Source organism: Odocoileus virginianus, chromosome 6 (genome assembly GCF_023699985.2).
Source record: "Odocoileus virginianus isolate 20LAN1187 ecotype Illinois chromosome 6, Ovbor_1.2, whole genome shotgun sequence".
Taxonomy (NCBI): domain Eukaryota; kingdom Metazoa; phylum Chordata; class Mammalia; order Artiodactyla; family Cervidae; genus Odocoileus; species Odocoileus virginianus.
This window is the reverse complement of record NC_069679.1, coordinates 5,102,974-5,117,277: the sequence shown is the minus strand read 5'-3', so window position 1 is coordinate 5,117,277 and position 14,304 is coordinate 5,102,974. Positions and strand designations below refer to the sequence as shown.

Genomic DNA, 14,304 nt, shown 5'->3' with positions numbered 1-14,304 from the left:
TCCAACCCTTCTAGTGAGACTGAGATTCCCTTTACCCTCTCCAAGTTCTTTTCTGCATAAGCCAGTCAGACCCAGATTTGGGGGTTTATAACTAAGAACACCCAGGCATGCTCTTAGTCTTGCTTAATTTTCATGGCAACCATCTGAGATCAGGACTATCATTAACTCCATTTTACAGAAAAGGTCATGGGGCTTAAAGAGGCTATCTTGTCTAAAGTCCCAAAGCTTATTATTATTAAAGAGTCATTATCTACGAGGTAGAAGGAGGAGAAGAGGAGGACAGAGGATGAGATGGTTGGCTGGCATCACCAACTCTATGGACATGCGTTTGAGTAGGCTCTGGGAGCTGGTGATGGACAGGGAAGCCTGGCGTGCTGCAGTCCACCGGGTCACAAAGAGTCAGACACAAACGAGTGACTGAGCAAGCGAGTGATCCACGAGGTAATAATAACCAAAACTAATGACATTCATAATCTCATGATCTGTGGGATTATTCCCAAAGGCGTCCCTAACTTGAATATGTATTTTTAAATGTTAACTTCCAGGATACAGGGACACCTAGGGATCTCTGGATCCATTCCACAAGCCAGTGCTCCTTTACTCCAGTTCCGAGGAGGAGAAATGGGTTAAAGGAAAAATCTGTTTTAAGATCTTCCTGCTCCAAAGACGCGATAAAACACCATGAGCCTGCTCTGACCTGGGGGCTCTTCCTGCCCCAGAAAGGCCTTCCTTTCCCTTGGCATACTCTTGCTGAGACTCTCCTAATACAACCACTAGGCACATAAAATATATGGTCAAGAATTCAGTGGGTGTCAGAAAAAAGGGGGAATTCAGGAGTCTACTCTACCCTGCTTTTAGAGCAGCAGGTTGCTCAGCCTTTTTTCAGAAAAAAACCCACTTTTTATTATGTTCTGTCACTATTAAATTCTAAAAAATCCAATAAAAAGGAACTGTTACCTTCTATTTTGCCTTACCAAAACCCGCAGGGCAAAATGAAGATAAAGAGGGAGGAGGGAAAAGAGGGCAACAGCACGGGGAAAGAGACAGACAAGTTACTTTATCTAATTAATTACAATTGGCCAGTGGGTTCTGCATTCACAGATTAAGCCAACTGTGAATGGAAAGTATTCCAAAAACATAATTCCAGAAAGTTCTAAAAAGCAAAACTTGAATTTGCCATGTAATGACACCTACTTACACAGCATTCACACTGTACTGGGCTAAGTAACCTAAGAGATGATTTAAAGTTTACAGGAAGGTGTGCATAGGTTATATGCTAACATGTAAGGGACTTGAGTATCTGAGGATGCTGGTATGAGGGAGAGGGGGTCAGAGAGGGAGGGACGAGGGGGTGCTGAAACCAGTCCCCCTCCAATGCTGAGGGATGACTGTATATTACACAAGGCAGATCCATGTATAAAATGAAATATCCCAAATACTTCATAAAGCATTTTCTAAACAATACAATTAAAAAAACAAACTGAAGCCAGTGAAACGTGAATTGAGAAAACAAGTAATAAAGTTCAAAAACATCAGGAAGGGACCAGCCTGGTTCAGGAGTTTTAGAGGAAGATACTTCCAGTAGGATCTTTCTGCAAAGCATCAGTCTTGGTCTTTTTGTCATATGTTATACATTCTCCAACTATCTTACCACTTAAAAAATTCTTATCACTAGAAATAATCTTACAGGCTTATAACATAAGATTTCTGCTACTCCAATTTTTAACAACCAAAAAGTGAAGCTTCCCAATTCATTCTTCCACCAATCCGATATTTTCTGAACACATAACACATGTCATGCACGACGCCATGCTCTGGTAGAAGGACCGTGTATAAGAGGGCACACTCTGGGCATACAACCATTACTACCAAAACAGGATGCTTGTGGTGATAGAGGTGGGTGTGTGTTTACAATATTAGTTACTACCAAATTAACAAGGAGCTGTGAGGAATTCAAATCTAAGACAAGCAATTATTTTATTACAATTTCTCTCAGTATGTCACTATCAAACAAGAACCCAGGTGACAATACTGGGTAGGAACAAATCTGATAGACAGAAAGGATTTAACAACAGCTCAAAACCTATCAGGAAGGGACCAGCCTGGGCACAGTTCAGGAGTTTTAGAGGAAGACACCTCCAGTAGGATCCTTCCCAGAGGCTCTCCAGCAACATCACCTAAAGTCTCAGGACCCAGGTTCTGCAGTAATGTGTTAAAAATAAAATGTTAGCAGAATTTATGATATTTGAAAATAATTCCCATAATATTCGTAGTTCATATTATTGTCAGTAGTATATTAACCTTAAGAGGAAAGAAACCTTCCATTTGACTAAATATTGCCACAAGTATATCAATTAGCACATCTTAATAAAGAGTTAATGAGATTTAAGTGTTTCTTTATAGCACTAGACAATCTTTCCTTTTTGGATCATGTGATGATTTCTAGACGTCAACAACTAGTGGGGGTAATGGCCTTATTAGCATCTTTACCATCTAAGCCACCAGGGAAGCCCACCTTTGAGATTACAGTGCCTCAGTCTCCTATATCTCTATCTGACTTGCCTCAGGAGTGTAACATAAGGTTTTCTCAATCAACAAATAAAGATTAATTGTTACTTGGTGAAGTAACACTAAATATTATCTTTTTCTAAATATTACCTTTCTTAATGCCATCTTAAAGCTGGGAAGTGAAATTTTCCTTACAGTTACCAAACTTTTTGACTATGTATATTTTAGAAAATAGAGCTAAGGATTTTTAGACTCTAAATTTATAATCTTATTTCTATTTTAAATTTTATTTATTTTGCACATTTTAACACTTTTGTAGGACTCAAAAAGTATCTGAAAAGTTGAAGAGTGAAAAGTCTACCTCCAATTCTTTCTTCCCATCCTAGCTTTCCCATTCCAGTTCCATAAACCAATCATCAGTTTCTTGTGAAACTCTGAAATATTTACACTAAATGCATACAAGAACTGAAGAGCCTCTTGATCAAAATGGAAGAGAAGAGTGAAAAAGCTGGCTTAAACCTCAACATTCAAAAAATGAAGATCATGGCATCCGGTCCTACCACTTCATGGCAAATAGATGGGGAAACAGTGGAAACAGTGAGAGACTTTATTTTCTTGGGCTCCAAAATCACTGCAGATGGTGACTGCAGCCATGAAATCAAAAGATGCTTGCTCCTTGGAAGAAAAGCTATGACCAACCTAGACAGCATATTAAAAAGCAGAGACATTACCTTGCTGACAAAGGTCCGTCTAGTCAAAGCTATGGTTTTTCCAGTAGTCATGTATGGATGTGAGAGCTGACTAGAAAGCTGAGTTCCAAAGAATTGATGCTTTTGAACTGTGGTGTTGAAGACTCTTGAAAGACTGCAAGGAGTTCCAACCAGTCAATCCTAAAGGAAATCAGTCCTGAATATTCATTGGATGCTGAAGCTGAAACTCCAATACTTTGGCCACCTGATGCGAAGAACTGACTCAGTGGAAAAGACCCTAATGCTGGGAAAGACTGAAGGAAGGAGGAGAAGGGGATGACAGAGGATGAGATGGCTGGATGGCATCACCAACTCAATGGACATGTGTTTGAGCAAGTTCCGGGAGTGGGTATGGACAGGGAAGCCTGGCATGCTACAGTCCATGGGGTCTCAAAGAGTCAGACACGACGGAGCGACTGAACTGAACTGAAATGCATCCACGCCATAAATATATATTATATATGCCTCTGTTAGAAGACTACTTCTCCTAGATTTCTCAGTGTTCCTGTACAGCCCAGCTCTCCTGAAGGTGAAAACTGACAGGACACAAAGATGGAAAATGTCTCCTCTTAATCTTGTCTTCTTTTCTCTGGAGCCATCTGCTTCCATTCAAAGGTAATAAAACCTTTCTTATCTTCCCTGGAGTTACACTCTTATATTTAGGGAAAGAAGCCTTTATCTCCCACCCCAAGCAATTTACTTAAATTCCAGAGAAAAAGATAAGCGCTCTATCTCTAGAAGGAAAAAGTAGATATGCCAGCTCCTATATAAACTCAGAGATTCACAATTTAAGCTCTTCTCCAAACCTTGCTGTAAATACAGATGTTAAGAATACAGCTTTCACCTTGCAGCTCTGTGGAGAACTGGAAAAAGCAATCCAGTACTGTCACGTTACTCTGACTGCTCTTATTGCTGTGTGTGATTGCCAATTCTAAGACTTGGCATTTCTACACGTATATACGTAAAGAGGGTAACATCAAAGACCCTTCAGAGTTTTAGACTCTAACACTTCCTTTCTTATACACACAGAACTCTACTATGCTCTAAACACTTGGTTTATTTCATTAATATATCCTGAAAAATCAATGTGTGAAAAATCTTAGTAGACCATTAAGTCAACATACTTTTAATAACTGATGTTTTAGGAATATTTTAAATGTCCTACCAAAAAAACCATGATTTAATTGGCCATTATGGTTCAAAAATATGCAGTTCTCTAACTATTTAGTGTAGGATTACCCTAGTTTACACTTGTTATTCTAAGATTTTACTAACTCAATTCTTCCTCAATTTTCTGAGACTAAAAAATTGTCTAAAACCTTAATCTTTTCTGTTTCAAGTATAAATAACTATAGATTACTAATCACATACAAATTTACCAGTATGTGTGTATTAGAGGATAATGGAAGAAAAGAACCCATTTACAATAAGAATAGAAGACATAAGATACCTAGTAATAAATTTTACTGTCCAAGCATATACAAAGAAAAAATTAAAACACTACTAGAGGATACAAAACTTGAATAAATGGAAAGACATCTGGTTTTGGGATGGGAAGATTCATTCAAAGATGCCAAGTATCCCTAAAATAACTTATAAATTTAATGCCAGTAGGATTTAATGAGGGAGAAGAAGAAACTGGACAACCCAATTTTAAATGTCACATGTAAACAGAATAAAAATGTGATTCTAGAAAAAGAAATATGAAGGGACCTGGATCTTTCAGATGTGCTGTGCTGTGCTTAGTTGCTCAGTCGTGTCCAGGATCTTTCAGACAGTATATTATAAAGCCTCGGTAATTAAGGTAACAGTAAAAAAAGAAAAAAAGAAAACAACAAGACAGATTAATGAAACAGAAAGTCCAAAGTAGGCCCAAATATATATGAGTGTTTAGTATGAAAAACGGCATCTTGAAAACGGAGATTAATCTCAGTTCTGTTGGGATAACTATTTAACCACCTGATTACTATATAGCTAAATTCATTGCTCATACCATTTACCTAGTTAAATTCCAAACAAAGCAAAGACTTAAATGTAAAAATGAACCATTAAGACATTAAGAGAAGAAATACACCCACATAAATAGAATCTGATCTTTGACAAAGGATCAAAAGCAATTTAGTGGAAAAAGGCTAGACTTTTCAAAAAAGGGTGCTAAAGCAACTGGACATCCACATGCCAATAAGTACACCTAGACACTGACTATCCACCTTTCACAAAAAATAACTCAAAATGGAGCAGAGACCTAAATGTAAGACATGGAAGAAAATCTTGGTGACCTTGGATTTGGCAATGAATTTTTAGATACAACCTAAAGCATGGTCCATGAAAAAAAAATTGTAGTGTTGCATTTCCTTATTATTAAAAATTAAGACATTGTTAAGAGACTGAAGTACAAGCCACAGACTGGGAGAAAATATTTGCAAAACATATATATACCTGATAAAGGACTTGTATCCAAAACACATAAAAGAACTCTTAAACTCAACAATGAGAAAAAAAAAAAATTTACAATATGGGCAGAAGATTTGAGCAGATACCCCACCAAAGAAAATATACAGATGTCAAATAAGCATATTAAAAGATACTCAATATCGTATGTGCTTAGGAAGTTGTAAATTAAAATCAGATACCACTACACACCTAATAGAATAGCTAAAGTTAAAAAAGAAAGAAGAAAATTAGCAATACCAAATGTTGGTGGGGATGTGTACCAACAGGAACTCATTCAATGTAGGTGGTAATGCAAAATGATACAGTTTGGAGACGGTTTGGCAGTTTTTTACAAACCAAAGCAATCTTAAAATATGATCGAGAAATCACACCCCAAAGATATTACCCAAATGAGTTGAAAAACCACATCAAAAGAGAAAAACCTACACACGGAGCTTCATAGCAACTTTAATGATAACTGCCAAAACTTGGAAGCAAGCAAGATGTCCTTCAACAGGTGAAGAGATAAACAGTGATATATCCGTACAATGGAATATTACTCAGCAATAAAAAAAGGAAATGAGCTACCAAGCCATGAAAAGGCATGCAGGAATCTTAGAACATACTACTAATTATATGCAGCAGCCAATCTGAAAAGGGTACATGCTGTATGATTCTGAAGCTGAGCTCCCTCTAAAATCAAGTCCCCCTGACAATTTTATGATTAACTTCTATAACCAAAACTGTATTCCCTTTCTTGTCCCTCTGACCTCAACCCTGTGCTAACTGAACAGTAATCACCAGAGTCAGGTGACTAAAGCTGTTGTTGTCTACAACACTGTTAACATACTAAAACTGCTGTCATGGATAACTTATCATTAAAGTATATACAGACTCAGGTTTTTTCTCCAGGGCAGGATGAGCTATCAGACCTCCCCACCCTGGGGTCATGGTCCACCCAACCAGATGTTAGTAAACTGCAGGTATCCTGACTTCTGAAACTACAACTAAGAAATGTCACAGAAACATCACTAGACAATGAATAACCCCAGCTTCTCTGTTCTTCTCCCCCAGCTCCAAACTCAGAGACCAAATTGGAGTGGACCTGAGGTTTGTCTCCCACTCACTTGCTCAGTGGCCTGCAATAAATCCTTACTTCACTGCAGTCACTGTCAGAACTTGGCTTTCTGTGAATCTCTGAGCCCTTTTTCTGGGGTACAGTTCCATCTACATGACCCTCAAAAAGGCAAAACTATACAGTAAAAAGATCAGAGGCTGGGGAGTGGCAGAGAAGGATAACTAAGTGGAGTAGAGGGGATTTTTTAGGGCTGTGAAACTTACTGTCTGATAAATAACCATGGATACAAGTCATTACACATTTGTCAAAACTCATAGAACTATACAACAGAGTGAATCCTGATAAAAAGTATGCACTTTGGTTAATAATAATGTGTCAATATCAATTCATCAACTGTAACAAGGTACCACACCAATGTAATAATGTAACAGAGGAAACAGTACAGAGGAGAAATGAGGAATTCTCTGTATTGTCTGTTCAATTTTCTGTAATCCTAAAACTGCTCTAAAAAATAATCTGGTAGGTTTTTAAGTGAATTCCTTTGTAACAAAAGCAAAAGGGAGACCTTGGTACAACTTAAAATCCAGAAGTCAAAAGAGAAAAGATGAATTTGAACTGATAATATTAAAAAAAAAATAGGGAAATTCAAAAGATAAATGACAAACAGGAAAATGTACAGTTTCTATCTCCTTTATAAACAGAAAGTACTTTGAAATTAATAAGAATGAAAGTTCAAAATGTGATAGAAAAATGCGCAAAAAATATCCAGCAACAAGTTCAGTTTCATTCCTATGAACAGTATGCAACTGAAGAGTACAAGAGAGGAACTGCTTGCCAGGAACTGGGTGTTAAACTGATGCTTTTAGCACAAAGAAGTAGGATGATGGCTTAGGAGGCATTCTCTTTCCTCGTGGAGGAAAAAAAAAAGCACAGCTCTGATATGGCATACTATTTATTTAGCACAGTTCTTCAAGATTCTAAATATTGTTACTGAAAATTTTTGTAAAATACTGTATTTCACAAGTCATTTTTCTTATATTTTAAACAAAAACGAGGACATTGCCTCTTTGGAATTCTACTCTCCTGATATATTTCTGCCCAGTTTCTTCTTCCTCTATATGTTTGTACTATCCTAGAATGCTCCCTAGATGACCTACATGTTGACAACACTTCTCAGGAATGCAAATTCCTACAACTGCCTACTTGAGACTCAGATAAGATGAGCATCTGACTTATTTTTTTCCTGTAAACTTGCCCTTCTTCCTTTGCCTATCTCAGATGGTGATCAGATCAGATTTGGGGTAGAGTGAGGAGAGAAGGAAGGAAAAGAAGAGATCAGGGATTACTCAAATTAATCGCTACCAAGCTCAGTTAATTTCACCTCTTAGAGGGCTTTCCTGAGAAGGCAATGGCACCCTACTCCAGTCCTCTTGCCTGGAAAATCCTATGGACGGAGGAGCCTGGTGGGCTGCTGTCTATGGGGTCGCACAGAGTCGGACACGACTGAGCGACTTCACTTTCACTTTTCACTTTCACGCACTGGAGAAGGAAATGGCAGCCCACTCCAGTGTTCTTGCCTGGAGAATCCCAGGGACGGAGGAGTTTGGTGGGCTGCCATCTACGGGGTCGCACAGAATTGGACATGATTGAAGTGACTCAGCAGCAGCAGCAGCAGAGGGCTTTCCTGGTGGCCTGGTGGTTAAGAATTGGCCTCGCAATGCAGGGGACACGGATTCAATCCCTGATTGGGGAACTGAGTCCCATAGGCTGCCGGGCAACTAAGCCCATGCGCCTCAATTACTGAGCCCGCTCACTCTGGAGCCTCTGTTCCACAACTACAAAGTCTGTGCACCCCAACAAAAGATCCCACGGAATGCAACAAAGACCTCTTGTGCCACAACTAAGACCCAACACAACCAAACAAGCATTTCTTGAAAATTTCACCTCCTCACCGTTAAAAAGAAACTTCCTCTTTGCTATCTTTATTTCCCTAGGTTCTACAGTGGCCACACAATGGTGTCTACATGTGTGTGGATCCCACGGACTTGTCTCTCACCCACCAGAAAGAGCTCTTAAGTGCTAATCTGATCACATCTCTTACTGCCTACCGCCTTCTGCTGAACAATCAGGTCAATTAGGACAAAGAGTCAAAGTAAAACCAAGCCTTTATACGCTCACTGCGCCAGTGCAAGAGGCAAAAGGGGAGGAGAGACACCAACTCCACAAGCTCCACTTCCTTCCCCAACCACAGAACAGCTCCAGGCCACAGCAGGAGTCATCTCATTCCAAGGGGCCCCAAAGAGCTGGCTCCCACTCTGCTGTGAGTGGGCACCTTCCCTCTACGAGGCCTGCTGGACAAAGGCTGCCGTTGCCTGTGGTTGGGCCTGGAAGAACCCACAAGGACTGTGTGGCCCAGGGCTGGACTCCTCACCCTTCACTGGCTACCCCAAAGCCTCAACTCCTTCACATGGTAAGCAAAGATCCCCTCCGTTGACCCCATGCCAGCTTTTCTGCTCTCACCTCCTGCTTTCCATGCATTTGAAACGCCAGTAAAACCACCCTCTCCAAACTATCTTGACCTCCCTGCCTGGGCTCATAGTTGCCTCTGCTTCTTCCACCTTTCATTTCTTCACTGAGCAAACCCCTGTTTATCCTTTAAGACCCACCCCAAATGCTACCTTCCTTCAGGAAGGCTTCTTACCAAATATCCACCCTCATTCTAGACCCAAGGAAATATTCTCTACCCTGTTGACGTTTAAGCCCTTATGAAGCTCCATTTCCCTTACTATATGAAGGAAATATTCTCTACCCTGTTGACGTTTAAGCCCTTATGAAGCTCCATTTCCCTTACTATATGATATTTTCTGTTTATATATCTGTCTTTGTAACAAAATGCTAAATTCTTAGAAGACAGAACTGTATCTTATTCTGTTTGGCATCTCCAATGCCTTATAAGTAGCTGGCACATAGCAGGACCCTGGGGAATACTCTATTTGTGGTATTAGTGTTCCATAAATCAGCCTTTGTACAGCAAAGGAATAGGACACCACAGCAGGATTGAATGACACAAGCCCCACAGGCGCCAGTTCAGGTAACAGGGCCCCCTGCTCGAACAGCCTCTCCACATCTACTGCCCAATTGTTTCAAAACCACCTTTGTCGTGGAGCTAGCGTGAACCTGCTGCTCCAGAATCTGCTGTCAAACTTGTCAAAGACAACATTAGCATCCCCTCCCCAATCCCTTAAAGAACCTTCTCTGATTCTTCACCCTTATTTCTGGGTCAAAGATAGTCATTGGGTGTCCACTGTAAAAAGAGCATAAATGAGTAAGCTTCTTGAGAACTAACACATCTATGACTTGAATTTTTTGCTAAACTTTTTATCACCCCCACTATCAAGATAGCCATCCCTTCTTTATCTCGGGACAGCCCAGGAGCTGTTTGGAATTCCTTCTTCAAAAGACCATCTCTTATCTCTTACAACTGGCTGTTCAGGCCACAGGCATGGTTAGCAGAGATTTCTAAAGACTATTCACTAATATTAGTACTGGAACATGTGATAACCACAACTTTTCACCTGTGAAGTTGAGAATGTCCTGTAACTTAACTTTCACCCAGGGCTTCCGGATGGCTCAGCGGGTAAAGAATCTGCTTGCAGTGCAGGAGACACAGGAGATGTGAATTCAATTACTGGGTTGGGAAGATCCCCTGGAGAAGGGAAAAGCTACCCACTCCAGTATCCTAACCTGGAGAATTCCATGGACTGTATATGAGGTCCATGGACTGTATATGAGGTCGCAAAGAGTCAGACAAGACTGAGCAACTTTCACTTCACTACGTGGGAAAACAGATAAGCAATATGTATAAAACTGATGCTTACAAATACAATGTCAAGGCCCTAAAGTATTACAAAGGATTGCAATTGTCTAAAATGAAATCAATAGATAAATAACAAATAAGTGAACAAGTGCCCCCTGAACTTACAAGAGAACATGAGCAACGATAGCATCCACGTCAAACAAGGTATCCGTTGGGAATTCTCTCAGCGCTATGTTGCCCCTGCAAAGCATTACAGAAAGATTTCCTTAGCATTCACACTTGTGGCTCTAACACACTGACTGGAAGTTCTTTGATGTTAGAACCTGTGTCTTATCCACTGTCCGATGCGCATACCAGGGCACTGTCATAACACACACTCAAATACTTACTAAACACACCTCATAGACAGGCTCTTTGAAAAGCCTAGGCTCTGTGGTTGGCAAAAAGACTGGGAAAAAACCTGAGTCCCAGCAAGGCTTCCTCCCAGCCTCCCTGTCTCACAGCATACACAGATGCCCCACATGGGCTGGGAAGGAGGCAAGCGAAGAGACAAAGAAGGGTCCTCAGCAGCAGGCCCCAGAGGAGAAAGGACCTCTCCCCACTTCTAGGCCAAATCCCAAGAGCTTGCTGACTCAGATTAGCAGACCCCAGTATGGAGAAATCTATAATCTGGAAATCTGTAGATCCCTCAAAAATAAAGTAGTAAGACATTTATTTCACACCTGACCTGACATATCTACTTAGCACATTAAAAATGCTAAGTGCTTACTTACCAGGCATTTGCAGTGAAAGCTTACATAAGATTCTCATATAATATCCAAAACAACCCTGATACTTAAGTATCATTCTCCTTAATCTGTAGATTAGGAAGCCAAAGTGGAGGTAACAAATCTATTACTTAGACTTTTTGCTAAGCTTCATATGATCCCCACTACACAGAGCTTCCTTCTGGCTTTGTGACATTTTGTATACTTGAATATCTTCAAGGTATAGCTTTATATTTACCCATCCCAGTGAGAAAAAACTAGTTTACCTGAATAAATATGCTTTCATCATATCCTTTTCACTTCCACAGTATCTCGATGTTTCTTCTGTGACACAATTAACCTTTAAAAGATTAAAGGCTTAAGAATATAGAGCAAATGGCAGAGTTTCTTGGTTAGGGAAACACAAAGGAAAATTAAACATTGCAGTGTATCTCCAGATCACATTTCTTATTTTATTTTTTTTCCAATTTGTATGCAATAACTGCTCACTTATGCAAGTGCTGGAGGTAACCCAGAGAAAGGAACCCAGAGAAACGTCTCTATATCAAAGAGTTATATTTAATCATACCTAATTCAGTTCAATCTTATGAAGGAAGTAGAAAGTAATGAAGTAGAAAAGGAAGGAAACAATAAAGGCAAGACAAAAAAATCATGGGCAAAAGCCAGGAAACAGAAGTGAATGGTAAGTTGGAACCACGGAGCATCTCAGTAGCTGGAACATAGGTATGACAGATACTGCTGGTTCCCCAACCCAAATCCATCCCACTCTTTTTGCTTCACTAACAGAATGTCACTAATAGCAAGTACCCCCATTAAAAGACTTTTCCAGACTCCGCCAACAGCTAAGGATCGCTAAATAATGTTAGGAGAAGTCACAGGTTTGGAATTCCTAGAAGGGTCTTAAAGGGGGGTTGTCTGGTACTCATGGTCCTCCCACTCCTTGCTGACAAAGGAAAAAAACCTAACAAGACAGGTAGGCAGCAGCAGTCATCATGGACCATAAGGCATCCTTAAACGAGAGACCCTTGCTAAGGATGGTGAAACAGAAAGAATGAGTCTGAGTCCCTGATGATTTTAGAGCAGCCACAACACTCTTGATAGCTTACAATGAGGACTCCATGTGAAAAACATGAGGATGACCCTGGCAGCAACATGCAGATGAAATGGAAGGCACGAGAGCACAAAGGCAAGGAAGCCAGCTGACAGGATTATCACAGCAGCACAGGTCAAAGCTTCCCTCATAGCTCAGTCAGTAGAGAATCTGCCTGCAATGCCGGAGACCTGGGTTCGATTCCTGGGTCAGGAAGATCCTCTGGAGAAGGAAATGGCAACCCACTCCAGTATTCTTGCCTGGAGAATCCCACAGACAGAGGAGCCTGGCAGGCTACAGCCCATGGGGTTGCAAGAGTCGGATACGACTTAGCGACTACACCACCACCACCACGGGTCACGGAGGGCTTCCCTGTGGCTCAAACTGTAAAGAATCCACCTGCAATGTGGGAGACTGGGTGGGATCCCTGGGGCAGGAAGATCCCCTAGAGGAGGGCATGGCAACCCACTCCAGTATTCATGTCTGGAGAATCCCATGGACAGAGGAGCCTGGCGGGCTACAGTCCATAGGGTTGCAAGGAGTGGGACACCACTGAGCGACTAACACTCACTCTCACAGGCCAAGGACGACGGGGACCTGAGGTAAAGCAGAAAAGGTCAGGAGAGATTCAAGAGACTTTTCACAAGTACAGAAAGTAAAACTAAGATGACTGAGCATATAACATGCAGCATGGGACATAGAGGGGAAGGAAAGAGAGAGAATGAGAGGCTGTCAGACAGGGCGAGTGGGCTGCCAGCAACAAAACTTAGCAAAACCAAGGCTGGAAGAACAGTTAGTATTTTGTTTTGGATTTTGTTAAATTTGCATTTTGTTTTCTTTTTGAATGGGTTTCTTCTTGTTGTTTTGGGTTTTTGTTTTCAGGTTAATGTTAATGGAGTTCGAGGAAGCACACTAACAAGTGGAAAAGTCACATTTGTTTTATTTTTTAAACAGCTACTAAAAGAGAACTGATACCCAGAAAAGATATGAGGAATAGAGAACCAGAATTAAAAGTCAGAGTATAGTCATGACCAAAAGCCATGAATTTTACTGTAATTAAAAAAATTTTTTTCTAAGTCAGAGCACAGAGGATGGTTGTTATTACGATAATAGATTTGTCCCTTCATTCACTCAAAACCCATTTGAACACCTATCATATGCTAGTCACTATTCTCTTGATTGGCAGCACAGTTAGGTTCCAAATTAAAATCTTTCTCTTTAGAACTTATATTCTAAAAGCAGAGATAGACCATTTAAAAACTAAATAATATGTAATGTTAAGTACTATGAAGGAAAAAAAAACTTACTACAGGGATAGTGTATGACAGAACATTTTAGGTAAGTCATCAAGAAGGCTTCTCTGAGGAGGTAACATATGAACAAAGAACTGAAGTAACGGAGTGATGCATGCAAATATATAAGTATGTGGAAGAGATGAGGGGGAAATACCTGCATAGGCCTTATGGAAATACACATCTAGCAGGTTCAAGTAACAAAAAGACAACTAGCAAGTGTCAGGAACAAATTGAGGAAGGTGGAGGAACAGAAAGTGAGATAAGAGGAAGTCGATGTCCACAGAGGAGTTTTGATTTTAACATAACTGTAATGGGAAGCCTTTTTGAGATCTGATACATTTGCTTACATGTGGAAAAGGGTTTGGTGAGACAAAAGTGAAAGAAGAAAGACCAAACAGGCAGCTGTTGTGGTTTCCCAGAGGAGAAGTGAGGAAGTTTGGACAAGATACTGGAAATGAAGACACCAGAAGTGGTCAAATATGCATGGTTTTAATAGTAGAACCTGAATGAAAGTGAAAGGCACTTAGTCGTGTCTGACTCTTTGCAACCCTATGAACTGTACAGTCC

At 40.3% G+C, this 14,304-nt stretch overlaps 1 protein-coding gene across 7 annotated transcripts in view; it reads right to left on the bottom strand.

Moving 5' to 3' along the window:
* TXNDC16 (thioredoxin domain containing 16) overlaps positions 1–14,304 on the bottom strand; it is an 86,604-nt gene that overhangs the window by 59,976 nt on the left and 12,324 nt on the right. For all 7 annotated transcript variants that reach the window (XM_070468622.1, XM_070468619.1, XM_070468617.1 and 4 more), the window contains 2 exons: positions 11,619–11,692; positions 10,751–10,825 (listed from right to left, as the gene is read on the bottom strand). In XM_070468622.1, coding sequence (XP_070324723.1) covers positions 10,751–10,825; positions 11,619–11,692 — 149 coding nt within the window. The remainder of the gene's footprint in view (positions 1–10,750; positions 10,826–11,618; positions 11,693–14,304) is intronic.